The sequence below is a fragment of the Dryas octopetala genome, chromosome 4, assembly GCF_963921425.1.
Source record: "Dryas octopetala chromosome 4, drDryOcto1.1, whole genome shotgun sequence".
Classification (NCBI taxonomy): domain Eukaryota; kingdom Viridiplantae; phylum Streptophyta; class Magnoliopsida; order Rosales; family Rosaceae; genus Dryas; species Dryas octopetala.
The window spans coordinates 16,837,458-16,855,532 of record NC_141369.1 but is presented as its reverse complement, the minus strand read 5'-3'; the positions used below and the strand labels follow the sequence as shown (position 1 = coordinate 16,855,532).

The 18,075-nt window shown below is 38.2% G+C and overlaps 2 protein-coding genes across 2 annotated transcripts; both read right to left on the bottom strand.

Moving 5' to 3' along the window:
* Positions 1-2,007: 2,007 nt before the first annotated feature.
* HSP60-3A (heat shock protein 60-3A) lies at positions 2,008-8,086 on the bottom strand. Its single transcript, XM_086239636.1, has 17 exons — positions 7,956-8,086; positions 7,364-7,495; positions 6,915-7,074; positions 6,186-6,361; positions 5,644-5,739; positions 5,456-5,560; positions 4,852-4,938; positions 4,659-4,748; positions 3,946-4,026; positions 3,803-3,871; positions 3,658-3,735; positions 3,269-3,364; positions 3,085-3,184; positions 2,902-3,005; positions 2,710-2,815; positions 2,378-2,456; positions 2,008-2,292 (listed from the first exon to the last, which is right to left on the bottom strand). The coding sequence occupies exons 1-17, from the start codon at positions 8,013-8,015 to the stop codon at positions 2,190-2,192; spliced, it is 1,722 nt and encodes a 573-aa protein (XP_086095762.1). The 5' UTR covers positions 8,016-8,086; the 3' UTR covers positions 2,008-2,189.
* Positions 8,087-10,891: 2,805 nt separating this feature from the next.
* Positions 10,892-12,048, bottom strand: LOC147287422 (Late embryogenesis abundant (LEA) hydroxyproline-rich glycoprotein family). Its single transcript, XM_086241673.1, has one exon. The coding sequence runs from the start codon at positions 11,861-11,863 to the stop codon at positions 11,087-11,089; it is 777 nt and encodes a 258-aa protein (XP_086097799.1). The 5' UTR covers positions 11,864-12,048; the 3' UTR covers positions 10,892-11,086.
* Positions 12,049-18,075: the final 6,027 nt, after the last annotated feature.

Genomic DNA, 18,075 nt, shown 5'->3' with positions numbered 1-18,075 from the left:
CGTGCCTTAGGACATCTCAAGTCGTTCCTTAAGGCATCCCAAGTCATTTCTTGAAAATTTCATTTCGTAGCTCGAGACATTTTAAATGTTTATGCCATTGATGCATTCCAAATTGTACCTAGTCACATCCCAAGTCATGTTTTTACGCTTCCAATGTCAAACCCTAGAGTTTATCAAGTCGTGCTTTAGGATATTTCAAGTCGTTCCTTAGGGCTTCCCAAGTCGTTCCTTGAGAATTTCAATTCACAGCTCGATGTTCTTTAAATGTTTATACCCTTGATGCATTTCAAATTGTACTTAATGACATCTCAAGCCATATTTTAACGCTTCCAAAGTCATATCCTAGAGTTTATTAAGTCGTGTCTGACATCTCAAGTCGTTCCTTAGGGTATCTCGAGTTGTTCCTTGAAAATTTCATTTCATAGCTCGAGTCATTTTAAATGTTTATGCCCTTGATGCATTCAAAATTGTACTTAGTCACATCCTAAGTCATTTTGACGCCTCCAAAGTCATACCCTAGAGTTTCTCATGTCGTGCCTAAAGGCATCTCAAGTCGTTCCTTAGGACTTCCCAAATCGTTCCATGAGAATTTCAATTTGTAGCTCGAGGTATTTTAATTGTTTATACTCTTGATGCAATTCATATTGTATCTAGTGACATTATAAGTCATGTTTTGACGCTTCCCAAGTTATACTCTAGATTTTGTCAAGTCATGCCTTATGGCATCTCAAGTCGTTCCTTACGGCATCCCAATTATTTTCTTAAGAATTTCAGTTTGTAGTTCTAGACATTTTAATTGTTTATATCATTGATGCATTTCATATTGTACCTAATGACATACCAAGTCATGTTTTGACGCTTCCAAAGTCATACCCTAGAGTTCCTTAAGTCGTTCCTTAGGGCATCCTAAATCGTTCATCGAGAATTTTAGTTCGTAACTCGAGGAGGCATTTTAATTTTTTATACCATTGATGCTTTTTTTATTGTACCTAATGGCATCCCAAGTCAAGTTTTGACGCTTTCAAAGTCATACCTTAGAGTTTATCAAGTCGTGTCTTATGACATCTCAAGTCGTGTCTTATGACATCTCAAGTCGTTCCTTAGGGCATCCCAAGTCGTTCATTGAAAATTTCAGTTCGTAGGTCGAGACATTTTAATTATTTATACACTTGATGCATTTAAATTGTATCAAGTAACATCCTAAGTCATGTTTTGACGCTTCTAAAGTGATTACCTAAAGCTTCCTAAGTCGTGTCTTAGGGCATCTCAAGTCTTTCTTTAGGGCATCCTAAATTTGTTTTTGAGAATTTCAATTCGTAGCTCAAGACATTTTAATTCTTTATACCCTTAATGCATTTCAAATTGTACCTAGTAACATCTCAATCAAGTTTTGACGCTTACAAAATCATACCCTAAAGTTCCTTAAGTCATATTTAAGGGCATCTCAAGTCGATCTTTAGAGCATCCCAAGATCCCAAAATTCCGGAGTTAAAACCTAACATAAAATCGACTAACTATGTGTAAGAATGAGACTTAGGGTATTAGGGTTATGATTTTAGATTCAAGGTTTAGGGTATAGGATTTTAGGTTCAATGTATATGATAATATTAGAATAATATAATATGATAATATTATGATTTAAATCTCATTAATTTTAGGATAATATTAGGCATATTTGCAATAGAATACGCTTGGATAATATTTTTAGTAATGGACTAAACTGTGCATTATCAATCACCCTTATCTTTAAATGTATGGCATTGGTATTTAGGTTCAGAGGATTTTAAACTAAGAAATTGGGTTTAGAAGAGGTGTTTTTAAATAAAAGAAATTAAAGGAATAAACCACCAGTGGTTCAATTTTTTGCAGGTGCAAACGTAGGAAAAAAAAAAATTACATAAAGAAGTTGGGTCAAGAATAAGATACAAAAGAAATGGATTCAAGTAAACCCACTCTTAACACAAAAAACAAAAGCAACATTGATTACGTAAATACAAAAGAGAAATAAACTCGCATTGAATCTATGTAATGTTCAAGACAAAAATAAAATAGACACAAATACTCAACAAATTAGTATTTTTCTATAACTTATATTGAATTTTTTTTTCTTCAAAAGTTTGCAGGGCCTGTCTCTTCAATGTTCCGCCCCTACACGTTGACACTAGCTTTTCAATTCAGTCACTTTAAAGTTAGTAGCCCAAATCATCCATATTTGGCATCCGGCTGGGAGGTTTTTTCTCTTTCGGATTGTCCACTACAGCTGCCTCAGTTGTTGTCAATAGCAACGACACACTGCAAAGACAACACATACTGGTTTCAGATACCAGAACACCACACAAACAAGAGTTTTTATCACAACATATACTACCAATCTCACCTGGCTGCGTCTACCAAGGCTGTTCTAACGACTTTCAGAGGATCTATGATCCCAGCCTTTACCATGTCAACATATTCACCTAATTTTAGCACAAGCACCAGGATTTAAGTGACAGGGAAAGCAGTGGAGAACACTCTGGATAATCATACTTACGGAAAGTGCAGACATTGAGAACTTTGATAATTTGGAAGGAAAGTGTTTAAGAACAACTCAACTTGGCCAACATATAGCCTCCTCAATCCTCCATTATACTCAATCAAGGACCAAATAACCCCAAAATCAATATATCAAGTTGGCTAAAATGTGAGATTTGATATAAATAAAAAACAAACCTTTGGCAGCATCATAACCCATTTGAAGATCATCTTGTTCCAACAATTTACCAAGAACCAGTGCACCATCAAAACCAGCATTTGAAACTATAGTGAATGTTGGTGCCTGTTGCAAGTATACAATAGACACTGTCAGGAAAAACTGACTTAAAATAAACCCCCAAAAAGAAATTCCAAGAGATTCAATCTAACCTTAAGAGCATTCTGGATAATTTGGACTCCTCCTCTTTGGTCTTCATTTTCCGTTTGAAGGTTCTCCAAAGCTTTTGTAGCATACAAGAGAGCAACACCACCACCTAACAAAAAATATGCATGTTTTTATTATGCTTGGAGAGATAAGAACATATTAACCAACAAATGGCAAAATCAACCAACCTGGCACAATACCCTCTTCCACAGCTGCTCTTGTAGCATTTAAAGCATCTGTTACCCTATCTTTCCTCTCCCCAACCTCTGCCTCACTAGCACCTCCAACCTGTTAAAAGAAAAAGATATACTTGGATCTGAGAGCATAACATACACAGCATGTGTCAGTAATTCATAAAAGTGAATATCATACCTTGAAAACTGCAACTCCACCAGACAGCTTTGACAGCCGCTCCTGTGCTTTTTCCTTGTCAAACAAGGCAGTACTCTTCTCCATTGCTGTTCTCAACTGTAGAAAATATTTAGTGTTATTAGACGACTTAAACATCTCATATGGTGCTTTCTCTAATATATGGATTGATATATCAGATGACTTAGATCTGAATACCTCAACCTTAATCATGGTCTCTCCTTCACATTCAATTCATACTATTATTTAATCAAGAACAGAGTCAAGCAGCTCTTATGACTATTTGGTAAGTATTTCTTAATTTTACCGACGGTTTCAGGATGCACAATAATAGTTTCTGACAAAATTACAAAGGGGAGAAATCATCTATGTAATTCAGATTTCAGATATACCTCCTCGCATCTTTCTTCAATCAGCTTCTTATCCCCACCTCCATGTAGAATGATTGTGTCATCAAGAGAGACAGTCACCTGTTATAAATTTAGTGATGATGTCCCAGACATACAAGTATAACATGCCATGCAGTGAAATACAAACCTTTTTGGCAGTACCAAGCATTTCAAATTGGACTTTGTCGAGAGTTAAACCACGATCTGCACTGATAACCTGTATAACGTGTATATAATTATAATGTTACAAGTCGATGTGTATATAATTTAATGTTTAGAAAACTGTATTACCTCTCCCCCAGTGAGAACAGCAAGATCATCTAAATTGGCTCTCCTGTTTTCCCCAAAACCAGGAGCTTTGATGGCACAAACCTAAGAAAATTCCACATTAGATATGTAGATACTTTTTTTAAATAAGACACATTAGATATGTAGATACTCGCCAATATAATACGTTATTTCTCCACTCATAATATATGGATAAGGAAAATTTAGTCTAAAAAATATTTTAATTGTTTAGTAGTTCTAGGAAAAGTAAATTTATTTTTCATTTGTCAACATATAATTCTGAACTCAAATGTTTTTTATAGCAAAGAATCCTTTAGGATGTACAGACAGATAACAAATGGCACTTCCCAAGAAAAAATGTAAAAATGCTTACATGCATGCACATACATACATATATGCATGCAGTCACTGATATGTATTCTCTCACACTATCACAAGATGTATCTCCAATATGATTGATACATGTTGTCAAAGGACCTATTTGTATATCTATAAAAATACTCAAGCATGCATAGCAAATACAGACATATCTACCAACATCAGGCTGCGTCTAGAAGACATATCTGGCAATCAAAATGTCTATGTTTATCTGGAAATATCTTATTTCATAACCGACTCACATAATTGAAATTGAAATTTAAAAAAAAAATGTACTTGTTGTATTAACCAATACATGAGCCTTGCACAATAAGTCAAAAGCAAAGCCTAGTCATCACCTTAATCCCAGCATGATGCTTGTTGAGTATTAGCATGGCAAGTGGATCACCTTCGACATCCTCAGCCACAACAAGAAGTGGTCTATTTTGCTGTTAAGAGGAACAAGAGATGAGTATCTTTACCTATAAATTTCACCTGATTATTTACTCACCATTGCACATAAAAGGTAACCATCAGGAAAAGGCTAATTACATTTACTGCCAGCTCTAGTATTTTCACAACTGAAGTCAGGTCCGAAATTTTCTTGTCATGAATGAGGATCAGAGGGTACTCCAGTTCCTGCAGGCACAGAAATTATAACTTCTATATTGCAGTTCAAAGTAAATTATAAGTTAGAAAGAAGTTTGCATAAACTGGATGTATAAGAGATTACACTGGTGAAACAAAAATCAAGCATAAAGGAAAGAAGAAAAAACAATAGACAATGCATGTGACCATAAAGTTTACAACTGCCTAGCCTCAAAAATATGGTAGAAGCAAAGACAAAATGATCACCAATAAATAAACTGAGGACATGATAGATATAGCATAAAAGACAAAAGTAAACAGAATGACTACATGACCATGAATAATGGGATGATAAGGGCAGCTTGAGATAGTTGCAGCTCCTCTCAGTGCTCAGGAAAAAAAGAAAAAAAAAAAAAAAAAGGTAAATTTATTTTTTAATAATATACAGGCAAAAAAATGTCCACAATAATCTATTAACAAATAATTTAGCGATGACCTTGTTGTACTACAATAAAGGAACTAATCCACTGTGTGAAGTAGAGTTGACGCAATGGAGATCTGAACTTACACATTTCTGAGTCTTTTGATCAGTGATGAAATGAGGAGAAATATAACCTCTGCCTAGCTTCATTCCTTCCACCACTTCCAATTCATTATCCATAGTATTCCCATCCTACAAACGTATGCAAGTTTGAGGAACCATAACAAACATTTAACATGTTATTATTAATAATAAAAATAATAAAAGAGGCTCACAGCAACGGTAATGACTCCTTGCTTCCCAACTTTCTCCATTGCTCTTGCTATCAACTCTCCAATCTCTCTTTCACCATTTGCAGAAATAGTGGCAACCTATTTCATAATATATTGAAATATGAATGTTCCTAATAACATAATAAAAAAATAAAAAGAAGAAAAAGAAAAAGATTTAGACAGGCAGTACAACTTATATGTCATATTTTGATGAGAAACTTATACGTTATATGAAAATCCAGTCAGAGCACTGAACAATATGCATGAAACTAGTTAACAAACACTGAAAAACTATCCACCTAGGCTTTAAGTTGTATTTCAATAGAAAATAATTAAAACCTTCGCCATGTTTCAAAAGGTCGCACTGCTCTCATGTTGCTATGGACTGTTGAAAGACACATCATAAAAGAGAAACTGTAGGCAACAAGAACTTATAGGAAGTAGTTTCAATCAATTAGGAAAACTGAAGAGCTTTCTTAAAACAGTAAGTTCTATAAAATGTGGCCTACAAATTCAACATTTTTTTGTCCAAGAAGCCCCATCACCTGTGTAATCTCTTCTGGTGTGCTTATCATTAATGCTCTTCTTTTCAGATCAGCAACAACAGCATCAACTGCCATTTTGATACCACTGCGCAAATCCATTGCATTTACCCCAGCAGCTATTGACTTGCAACCTTCTGTGAGTATTGCCTGGGTCAGGACAGTTGCACAAGTCGTACCTGCAACCAGATAATTAACTTATCTCCATGAAGTTAAGGGAATTTCAAAAGGAACAACTTTTGTTCTTTAAAGATAATAAATTATAAGATGCATCAAGGCTTTCAATTTAGGTACCAGTTGAATTGGTATGCTGAAACCAACACCAATTTATGCTGAAATGCAATGGAACACGTATAAAAGGCTAATTTGTATTTGATATCTCAAACTTTTGGATATAAATTGATGTCAAAAGAGTAAGAAAAGACATTCCATGTAACTTGCACATATAAAGAGGTAAGTGAAACTTAGACCTTACTTAGAGACAAATTGAAATGGACTCTGAATCCAAGAAGACATGGAATAAGGCACATTGAGTTTTGTTCGGAGTCTGATGCGGCTTATCTTTTGTTGTTCCCATAAAAAGACTATTATTTTAATGTGTAAGCCAAATCTAACATTTGCGCTTCTACTGCGCCTAGTAAACAAAACTAAAGTCAACCCAATTCAGGAGGCCTTATTCCTTAGTCTCAAATTAGATTATGTTTATGAGACATAAAGTTGAGAAAGAAGTACCATCTCCTGCAGAAGTATTAGTAGCTTTAGCAACTTGTTTCACAAGATCCGCACCCACATTCTTGTACTTTCCCTTGAAACTAATGCTTTTTGCAACAGTAACACCATCCTTTGTGACTTTGGGATCCTTATGACTGTTCTCAATAATCACATAGCGACCCTGAATCAATCAACCAGCATGAAATAGAAGATAAAAACTTAGTGAGCTTACGTATTGCTTTGTTCACTTTTCTTGTAAGAAATCAAAGCAACTTCTAGGAATAAATACATTTGACTTCAACTTTTGGCTATTATGAGATTTTTTATGTTCCACTATTGTTCCTTGTACATGCAACTTATATATAACCAGTAAAGAAATTTAAATTACACATTGAGCTCCGCCAATAGACATTACATTAATGAAGTATCATAAATGCATAGATAGAAATTTAAGAATATCAATCCAATACCTTTGGTCCCATTGTAACTTTGACAGCCTCCGCAACCTCCGACACGCCTTGCAACAAGGAGGCACGTGCCCCAATCCCAAAACTGATATCTTTTGCCACATAACTCCTATTGCATATAACCCGACTACGTGTCTATCCAATTCATACCATCATCAACCAACAAGCAGTAAATTTCATAACCATCAATTAACAATACATTGGAGAACAAAAAAACACAAAAAGCTCAAAATTGGGGTCTTTCGTATTGATTCACCCAACTCAACCAATCAATCAAATTCTGATCCTTATAAAATAACAATATGCTCCGTTTGGTTGCTAAGAAAATGCAGGAAAAGAAACCAAACTAAAGTCATAAAAGTTTTTGACAGCTCGAGCTTCATATCATATGACAATGCTAAATGGAGCTCATGTTTCATTACCCAGAAACCAAAGTATAGCATGAACCCTCAAATGCAACATACCCTTTCCGTAAACCTTTCCAGCAACCAAACGGAGTGTTGGGGAAAACGAAACGTGAAGCAATATAACAGGGAATGCGATGAACAGAAAATGAAATTTATAAGAAAATAAAAGAGAAAGTGGGAGTAGTTACCAGCTTCTTGGAAGTAGAGGAACCGATGGACGAAGCTAATTTTGAAGCTATTCGATACATGGCCGACAGTTGCACCTACTTACAGAGACACTGAGTATAGAGTATTGAGCAGTGAGCAGTGAGCACTGATGAAAGAAAACAGAGAGAGACTGAGAAGCGAGTCTTTTGGGTTTGGAAGTGAGGGGCTTTTGTAGGGTTTTAGGCTTTGGCCTTTTAGGATGAGTAAATGTTGATTTGGGCTGGTCAATGAGATTTATGAAAATGGGCCTTAAGAATTTAATGTGCCTTTTAGGTGTTGGGACTTTAGAATTTAGGAAAAATTAGAGTTTAGTCCTTTTAATATTTTTTATTTGAAAAAAAATTTTATGGCTTTTTTTTTTTTTTTTTAAATAAAGCCTTTTGACCATTGACTTGTCAAATAAATATGTCATTTTTTTTTTTTGAGGATATAAGATACGAATTCACCTCATATCTTCATAGGGTATAGAATGAGATTTGTGGAGGCTGCATATTAGGTTTTAACTCTGAAATTTTGTGCGGAACCCAAAATCTCAGAGTTAAAACCTAATATAAAGCCGACAAACCAAGACTTGAAGAATAAGTAAAAATGTATTGTCGAACACTCGAAAATGGCCGTCAAGCACTCAACGCCTGATATGTGTGAAAAAATTAAAAACTAATGTACCAATATTATGTAACATAGAATGGTTATAATATTATTGGACTTTAGTTATAATTTTAAAAGCCATAAGACTTTTTTTTAATCAATATATATTATAAAACTAAAAAACCTAAATGGAAGTCTCCCTAAAATTTAATGAGCAATGGGCTTCTTTTTCAGAGGGCCTTATGCTTTAGTATTGTAATTTGACAAAATATTCCATAAACAATCAATCCTATATATTATATGTGGTTATTATGTGACGAGAGAGACAGACACAATAAGGTATAGAATTATGTCATGATATGTGTGAATGTAATTTTTATAATTAAAAAATTAGCCATAATTGATGTTTGTGACACATGGCATATGTTGAGTGAAAGGTAATAATACATCATATCACATGTTATATTATCAAATTCTCCCATTTACTTCATCACTACCACCATTTTTAGCTCATTGCCCATCACAATGGTCAGTGCCCAACAACGCTTGGTTGAGTGCAGCATTATGTGTGCCAATCCTTTAGTCTTTGATAAGATAAAGCTAGCACTTCATGAGTTGCAATAATAATGCTTCTTGACTTGATCAATACAACATCACCATCAAGAAAGATAACAATTATTATTACTTAGTTATTAGCATATATCCGTCACCAAACACCAATTCTATTGTTCTCAGTGTTATGAATATTCGTTCAACTACAATCATATTGTGCAAGAATGATGGAATTTACTTGATGGAAATACGGGATTTTCATGATGGGCAATGAAATTCCAAAAAAAAAAAAAAAGTTTATTCATAAATATTTAATATATTATGTTGTCAAACTTTTATCTAGCTAATTAATAATATAAATTGAGCATTTGATGAATTTATGCATATAGTGACAAAGCTAGACCTTGAGTCCAACTTTATGACGTTTTGTTTCCAAACACTTTGGTGGCACTCGATGAATCGATGGTGATATGTTTAATTGTTGTTGCACGTGTTATTCTGTGATTGGCAGCAAGCGTAGGAAGTGCTTTCCATGTTTTCAAGAACATCCATGCACGCCAACACACAGTTGTTGCTTGCACTAGAAAATACTACTTTGGGGCCCTGCCTACTACTTCAAATCAATTCGATCAAACTTCTTTTTTTTTTTTGGTACAAAGGGAAACCAATTCAAACTCCAACACACAACCACACAATTATTGATCAAGCCTACATATATATTATATATATATCCCACACCACAAACCCCCACCGACACAACCCAATTTGTACATACACATAAAGAAGAAGCATTCATTCATTTCTACATACAAAGAAAGAAAAAAAGGTTTAGAAGCATTGATAGTATTGCTCGATGCTCATTAATTTCATACCACATTTCTGTTTTTGGTCATTAATTACTACCATATTTGGAGACTATATTTTCGTATCATAATAGTTTGTTTTTTTACACCACAACGGACCAAACTCTTACCATATATTTAGTCCTAACTTATTTTTTCACCTACTCCAAGTCTCCAACTACTTAAGACTAGACAAAGACTTTTTCATGTCATCTTAATTAATATGTAATAATTGATGCTTATTACATCAATTATTGTACCCAATTATTAATTAACACATAAATTATTACATCACATGATTAGACATTATTACTTACCTCCATCAATTTTCCATGGCAAATTGATATGTAATGCAATTTTTTTTTTAGCCGGATCGGGAAAGGAGGAATTTCAACTTGAGAACTCTTCTACTATATATGGACAAAGATACAAATAAACGAATAGCTAGTTGATAGTATAATGCAAATTAAATTAGCTATTCACAAATTGAAAGTATATACCTCCACACACACACACACACACACAAACTGAATTGTTGAAACGAAAGTCAGCAAAACTCTTTTGGACCTTAGAGTAGGTTAAAATTATATATCATAGTCCAATGATCAAGAAGTTGAAAATTTTGTTCCCTTACCTAATTAATTCTAGTACTTACCCAATCCATCTCAATGTCACTTGACATGAGCTTATGGCCAAAATGGGGAAAAAATAATTAAGTTTTAAACTATTTTAGTTTAAAATTAACTTAATTATTTTTCCAATTATAAGAATTGACTTTTGCACACTAAGAGTACATGTATGCATGCATGCACATGTACAGCTACATAAGATGACTATGGAAAACTACAATTAATATACCTAATAAACAAAACAAAAACCAAATTCTTTTCAAAAAAAAATTTATACATCGACAAATGAACAGCTTGCTCTCCCACTACAATATCAACCACCATTCTTCCATTCACAAAACACGATCATAATCACAAAATATATATATATATATATGAATATTACAAAATCTAAAATAAAAAAAACCCAAAAAGTAAATTCAAACAAAAAATATTAATACACACCTTTTTCCTTTTTGTTTTTTTAATTTCATTTCCAATTAAATTGGGGTGTCATCCTCATCATACAGTCCATTTCCAGATCTTGAGTCTGACATCCACCTTGCACTTGGCATTCGAAGTGGAAGCTGTGGCCGGAGCTTTTGCAGTGGGAAGAGCAGTGACCTTAATCCCTTGGCAACGAACTCGAATCCCAACTCTTGGAGTCTTCAACCCAAACACCTTCACTCTCACTTTGGTGTCCAACCTCACCTTCAATGGCAGCCCACTCTTGCTCTTAATCTCGGTCCTCAACGCGCTCGCGGCTGCGCTGTCGAGCTCTCTGTTGGTAGTGGCGATCTGGGTTTTCAAGAGGGTGGTGTTTTTCTTGCCGTGCACGAAACGGGGGATGAGGCCGTCGCCTAAAACGACGTCGTTGTTGGAGGAGGTGATGGAGATGGTGATGGGGTTGTAGAGGAAGACGAGTTTCTTGTTGGGGTTGCGGGCGGTGATGTTGAGGTCGAAGCGGGAGGTGAGGTGGGAGGTGGAGGTGGAGAGGTTGAGGGTGGAGACTTTGAGGGAGGAGACGGAGAAGGTGGGGCGGTGGGGGCGGTAGATGAGGTAGAAGGCGGCGGCGGCGATGGCGCAGATGAAGAGTTGGAGGAGGAGGATGTAGATGATCCAGAGGCAGCAGGAGCAACAGCGGGAGCGGCTGCGGTGGCGGGAGTGGGGTTGGGGGCGGTAGGCGGGGCGGGAGGTGCTGTAGAGTTGGGCTTTGCTGGCCGGGAACGAGGGGTTGGGGGCGGCGGCCATTGGGGTCGTGCCGTTGCTTTTGGCGGAGGGGTACACTCTGTCTGTCATGGTGAGAGAGAGAGAGAGAGAGAGAGAGAGAGAGAGAGAGAGAGAGAGAGAGAGGGGAAAGGAGAGGTGCAAAGTTTTTGTTCAATTTGCTTTTAGAACTTTAGAAAGAGAGGAATAATACTATGAGAGAGAGTGAGTTTAGACTTTAGAGAGAGAGCTAAGTATGTATGGGTTATAGACTTATAGTCTTATAGAAAGAGAGATTTCTTAAAGGCATGTGCATGTTTGGGTTAATTAGACTGTTAGAGAGAGAGAGTTAGAGAGAGAGAGAGTTAGAGAGAGAGAAGTGGGATTGGACAACTGGACATGGGTGTGGATGTAAGGGAGGAAGCTAAGGTGAAATGACAATTGGACAGCAACATTAGAACCAAAGGCGTTAGGTTATGACCACACACTTCTATACATATAATATTATTATTGACGTGATGTTATTAATTCACTTAAATTAATACGTATATTATTATTAATATCTAAAACTTTGAAACTTTAAATAATATCTTTAAAATTGTACACGTATTATAATTTAAGTAGATTGAGAACACTACATTAATATGTTATTTAATATTACGGCCACATACAATAATTTTACAATGAAGACATACCAATTTTAAATTTTTAATCCATTACTAAATTTTAAGAAAATTCAAATTTGATATATCATTTTTAAAAGAAATTAATGTGTGACTATTATATTATTCAAATAATATAAGTAGAACTTTTTTATGAACATATAACTATATAAGTGGAAATGTGGAATTGAGTGAATGCTTAATTTGCTTGGCGATTACAGAGTGCACGAAACGCTCCTGGATGAAGTTTAACCAAACACGTACAGATATCTCCAGCTTATCTGATTTGGACTGACTCTCTCTCTCAGCTGGGTATGGCACACGTGTGGACATCATGTTCATCATGGATTTTTCATTTTTTTTCCCAACAAATTTTCCATGACGCAGATATACCCATCCTATGATGAGCCTATAACTTTGTTACAACACTTTGCTTCTACAGTTATTAATTAATCAAGACAACTTCCTTCTATAATTTTACTCAACTCATCATCCTTAATCAATAATCTATTACTAATAAGTAATACCTCATTAAATCTCCACTCGATTAATAATTGTGAAGTATTAATCCGAGGCGAATTTATGATTTTAATATGGAGTGGACATAAGTGAGTTAGGATAAGCATGAATAGGTTCAACTGGGGTGGACTTGAGTAAACATTACCTAGAAAAAACTGTAAAATAAAAAATTGCATTGGCTAAAGCCTATTCAACCGTTGTTATAGATTCGCCCCTTATTTTAGTGTTGACTTAATTAAGTGAACATTCGTATATTTTTTTGGCTTAATTATGGATTTACCACCCAAAACTGTAACTCATTCCCACTTTACCACCTGAAAGTTTTTTTGTCCCAGATTACCACCTGTAACTTACATCCATGTCTCATTTTACCTTATTCCGTCAACAATTCCGTTAATGCTGACGATCTGGCCGTTAATGCTGACGTGGCGCGCTAGATGTGCGCCACGTGTTACATATTTTTTTTTTTTCTCATTTTTTTATTTTTTTTTATAAACTTTGAAAATTCATTAAAAATAGCTCCGAACTCAGAAAAATACACGAAAAATTCCTACGAACTCGTCTTGACTAGCACTAATTTTCTATAAAGTTAAATTACCAATTTGCCCTCTAAAAATTTTCAAAAAAATTAGAAAGTTCAAATTTATTTCTAAAAAATTAAAATAAATTTTCCTCTATTAAATAAATTCTAGAAAAAATTCTAGAATTTTCGTAAACTCTTGGACAAATTCTCAAAAATATTTTGAAAAATTACCAAAAGCTTGTTTTAGAGAATTATTTCGAGACTTTACAGAAATTTTAGAATTTTTCTAGAATTTATTTTATAGGGAATTTTATTTTTCTCTAAGACCGAGAGGTCTTTTGGGTAGCAAGTGTTCACGAGAAAGGTAATGTTAGTTTTTAGAAGACTAACGGTGTAGACCTCATATTTTTTGGAGTTCGGGAGATTATTCTATGAATTTTCAAAGAGTCTAGAGTATTTTAATTTTTTAGAAATAAATTTGGACTTTCCAAATTTTTTGGAAATTTTTAGAGGGAAAATTGGCATTTTGACCCCATAGTAAATTAGTACTAGTTAAGACAAGTCGGTAGGAATTTTCTGTATATTTTCTAAGTTCGGAGCTATTTTTAATTAATTTTCAAAGTTTATAAAAATAGAAAAATCAAAAAAATCAAAAAATATAAAAAAGATGTGACACGTGGCGCACATCCAGCGCGCCACGTCAGCATTAACGGAATTGTTGACGGAACAAGGTAAAATGGGACACGGATGTAAGTTACAGGTGATAATCTGGGACAAAAAAACTTTCAGGTGGTAAAGTGGGAATGAGTTACAATTTTGGGTGGTAAATCGATAATTAAGCCTATTTTTTTTTGAATAAAACATATCATTGTATTAAAACAGTCAAAAAGGCAAAGAAAATACAAAATATGAGCTCAAATGCTTACAATAAAACAAAAACCCACAAAAGTGAAGCAGAAAAGCCCACAGAAATTCGAAGATCTCATAACATCGGCATCGAGTAGATACTATAGTCATTAAACGGAGCTAGAGATGCACCGTAGGAATTAGCAAACTAGTCGCGTTTGGGTTCACGATCTTACCAACATCTGTAAGTCGAGGCTGACAATAGCGCAAAGTGGCGGATGTGGCAATAGTAACCGGTGGAAATATGACCAGTACCGGCGAAAATAGTGACTTCTTAACACCTTGTGATGAGCGCCAGAGAAAACCTAAAAACATCAAAACACAAAACAAACCAAAATAAACAAAATCTGAAAAACTCTCACGAATAGAGGTGGAGAAACTCTCACAATGAGAGATGGAAACACTCTCACTTATTAAGATGAGAGTATCCCAAAAAACAAAAATAAAAACACATAAAAAAGAAAATAAGAACAAAGGAGAGAGGGGCGAGGAGAGGAGCAGTCTGTGAGAACACAAGGACCGCTCCTCCCCCATGAAGAGGTTGAGGAGAGAAGAGAGTTTTTTCTTTTGGGGTGGCGGCTAGAGTTTTTCTTACAAGAAGGTTGATTAGGAAGGTAATGCTTTTGACTATGAACATTCGTATAACATAACACACAATTCAAATTTATACCCACACAGTACGCATACCCTACTTTTTCTATGATCTCATCACATTAGGTACATATTTGTTGTTGTGCATCTCAATATAAGTTATAAGTGTAATGAAATTATCTCAATATAAGTGTTGATGCTCAAAAATGGTAGAGCAGTCAACGTCGAGTCGAACCACGTAGGCCCGTTGACCCACCACTGAGCGGATGACACGTCGAAGTGGGGCAGGAACGGGTAGCTGGGTCCGACTGGTGAGTAATGAGAGAGAATGATATCCAAAGCACCCTGCGCAAGTACACAAAAGTGAGCGGGAAGGACACCGGTGTGGTGCCGGCCAAAGCTCCTCCGACGCTCAAGTCAGTGTTCAGAGAGATCTGAGAGCAGAGTGAGTGAATAGTATAATAATGATTTCAGTTCCCCTTTTGTGACAAGAAGGTACCTCTTTTATAATACCTTTGGAAGAGCGTCAACCAATCCGGTGATGACACGTGTCCCTTGTGATGACTTGCACTGTAGGAGCGCCACGTGTCACCGGTCTTGAGGATCCGAGTGAGTTGACACGGGTCGGGGCCTAGGAGGCTGGAGCTTAGAAGGCCGGAGCCTAAGAGGCCGGGGCCCAAGGGGCCGGAGCCCATGAGGCCGGAGCCTAGTGGGTCAAGGCCTAGGAGGCCGGAGCCTAGCGGGGGCTTAGCTTTTGGGTCTAGGCCCAAACGACATGATGTTAAGCCTTGTGTGACTTGTCGTTATGCCCAGATGTTTAATCATACGAACAGAAGTCCCCCAAGTTTCCGAGCAGAAGATACTTCTTGGTTGGGAACTTTGTACACACAGAAGTCCGAGCAGAACGACAAGTAACCACATGCTTGTTCCTGCTTAAGATACTGTTTAGAAGTCCCCCAAGTTCCTGAGCAAGAAAAGCTGTACTGTAGGAAAGCTTGGGGGGTTACATATGAAAGATCCTTTTTTTTTTTTTTTTTTTTTTTTTTTTTTTTTTTTTTTTGGGTTTCTGATCACCCTGTACTCCGAGCAGTAGACGCTTCGTGTAATCCCAGTGAATCTCATCCGATTTTAATGGTGGGATGTCGCCCTTTGTAAATGAGAATCTAGCATGAAATGGTAGAGCCCAAATATAAATAAATATAAAGATTTCCACACCCTCATCTCTCCCCTTCTCTCCCTTTTTTTTTTTGGGTACTATGTCAGGAGAGAGAGAGCTGCCTTTTTTTTTTTTTTTTTTTTTTGGCGAGAAAGAGAACTAAAAGAGTGATGTGTGGAAACAAAGGAAGGATAAACAGGGCTCGGGTGGGAAGGTGTGTTGCTCGACTGTGCAAGGTCGGCTCGGGTCGGCTCGAGAGAGATTCGGGTCGGCGAAGGAGCAGGGTGGCCCGGATCTTTGCTCGGGTCGGATTGAAGGGCTCGGGCCGGACACGTGGTGCTCGGGCCGGATCTGGAACAGGTGAGCTCGAGTCGGGGTGAAGGGCTCGGGCCAGACTGTTCTTCACGCGGGTCGGATCGGAGTGTTTGAGCTCGGATCGGGGCTGTTGCGGGGGGCGGACGACTGGGCTCGGCGCAAGTCGGCTCGGGCTGTACTTCGCGCGGGTCGGAGGTGAAACCCGGTTTGGAAGGAGAGGGGCGCGGGCCGGACTCGGGGCTCGGGCGGAGGAGCTGAGAGGGTGCGCGGCTCGGGGGGGTGGTGTGGGCTCGGGCCGGACCTGCCGAGCTCGGAAGTCGCGCCGCTGGGGGGGGTGTGCTGCTGCTCAGCTCGGGCCGAGGCTGTGAAGGGGCTCGGCGCTGAACGCCTGTGCGTGATTTTTCAGTGGGCTGTGTGGTGGTGCTGCAGTGTACTGCTTGTGCACAGTGGGCGGCTCGGTTGCTCGGAGGGAGCTCGGAAGCTCGGAAGCTCGGAAGCTCGGAAGCTAGGAAGCTCGGAAGCTCGGGAGCTCGGAAGCTCGGAAGCTAGGAAGCTCGGAAGCTCGGAAGCTCGGAAGCTCGGGAGCTCGGAAGCTCGGAAGCTCGGAAGCTCGGAAGCTCGGAAGCTCGGAAGCTAGGAAGCTCGGAAGCTCGGATGCTCGGAAGCTAGGAAGCTCGGAAGCTCGGGAGCTCGGAAGCTCGGAGGCTCGGAAGCTAGGAAGCTCGGAAGCTCGGAAGCTCGGAAGCTCGGAAGCTAGGAAGCTCGGAAGCTCGGAAGCTCAGAAGCTAGGAAGCTCGGGAGCTCGGAAGCTAGGAAGCTCGGAAGCTAGGAAGCTCGGAAGCTCGGAAGCTTGGAAGCTAGAAAGCTCGGAAGCCCGGGAGCTCGGAAGCTCGGAAGGTTTTTGCACCTCAACTGAGGGTAGAGAATTCAATGGGGAAAAGTTGTAACGTTCCCACAGACGGCGCCAAACTGTTGATGCTCAAAAATGGTAGAGCAGTCAACGTCGAGTCGAACCACGTAGGCCCGTTGACCCACCACTGAGCGGATGACACGTCGAAGTGGGGCAGGAACGGGTAGCTGGGTCCGACTGGTGAGTAATGAGAGAGAATGATATCCAAAGCACCCTGCGCAAGTACACAAAAGTGAGCGGGAAGGACACCGGTGTGGTGCCGGCCAAAGCTCCTCCGACGCTCAAGTCAGTGTTCAGAGAGATCTGAGAGCAGAGTGAGTGAATAGTATAATAATGATTTCAGTTCCCCTTTTGTGACAAGAAGGTACCTCTTTTATAATACCTTTGGAAGAGCGTCAACCAATCCGGTGATGACACGTGTCCCTTGTGATGACTTGCACTGTAGGAGCGCCACGTGTCACCGGTCTTGAGGATCCGAGTGAGTTGACACGGGTCGGGGCCTAGGAGGCTGGAGCTTAGATTGCCGGAGCCTAAGAGGCCGGGGCCCAAGGGGCCGGAGCCCATGAGGCCGGAGCCTAGTGGGTCAAGGCCTAGGAGGCCGGAGCCTAGCGGGGGCTTAGCTTTTGGGTCTAGGCCCAAACGACATGATGTTAAGCCTTGTGTGACTTGTCGTTATGCCCAGATGTCTAATCATACGAACAATAAGTTATAAGTGTAATGAAA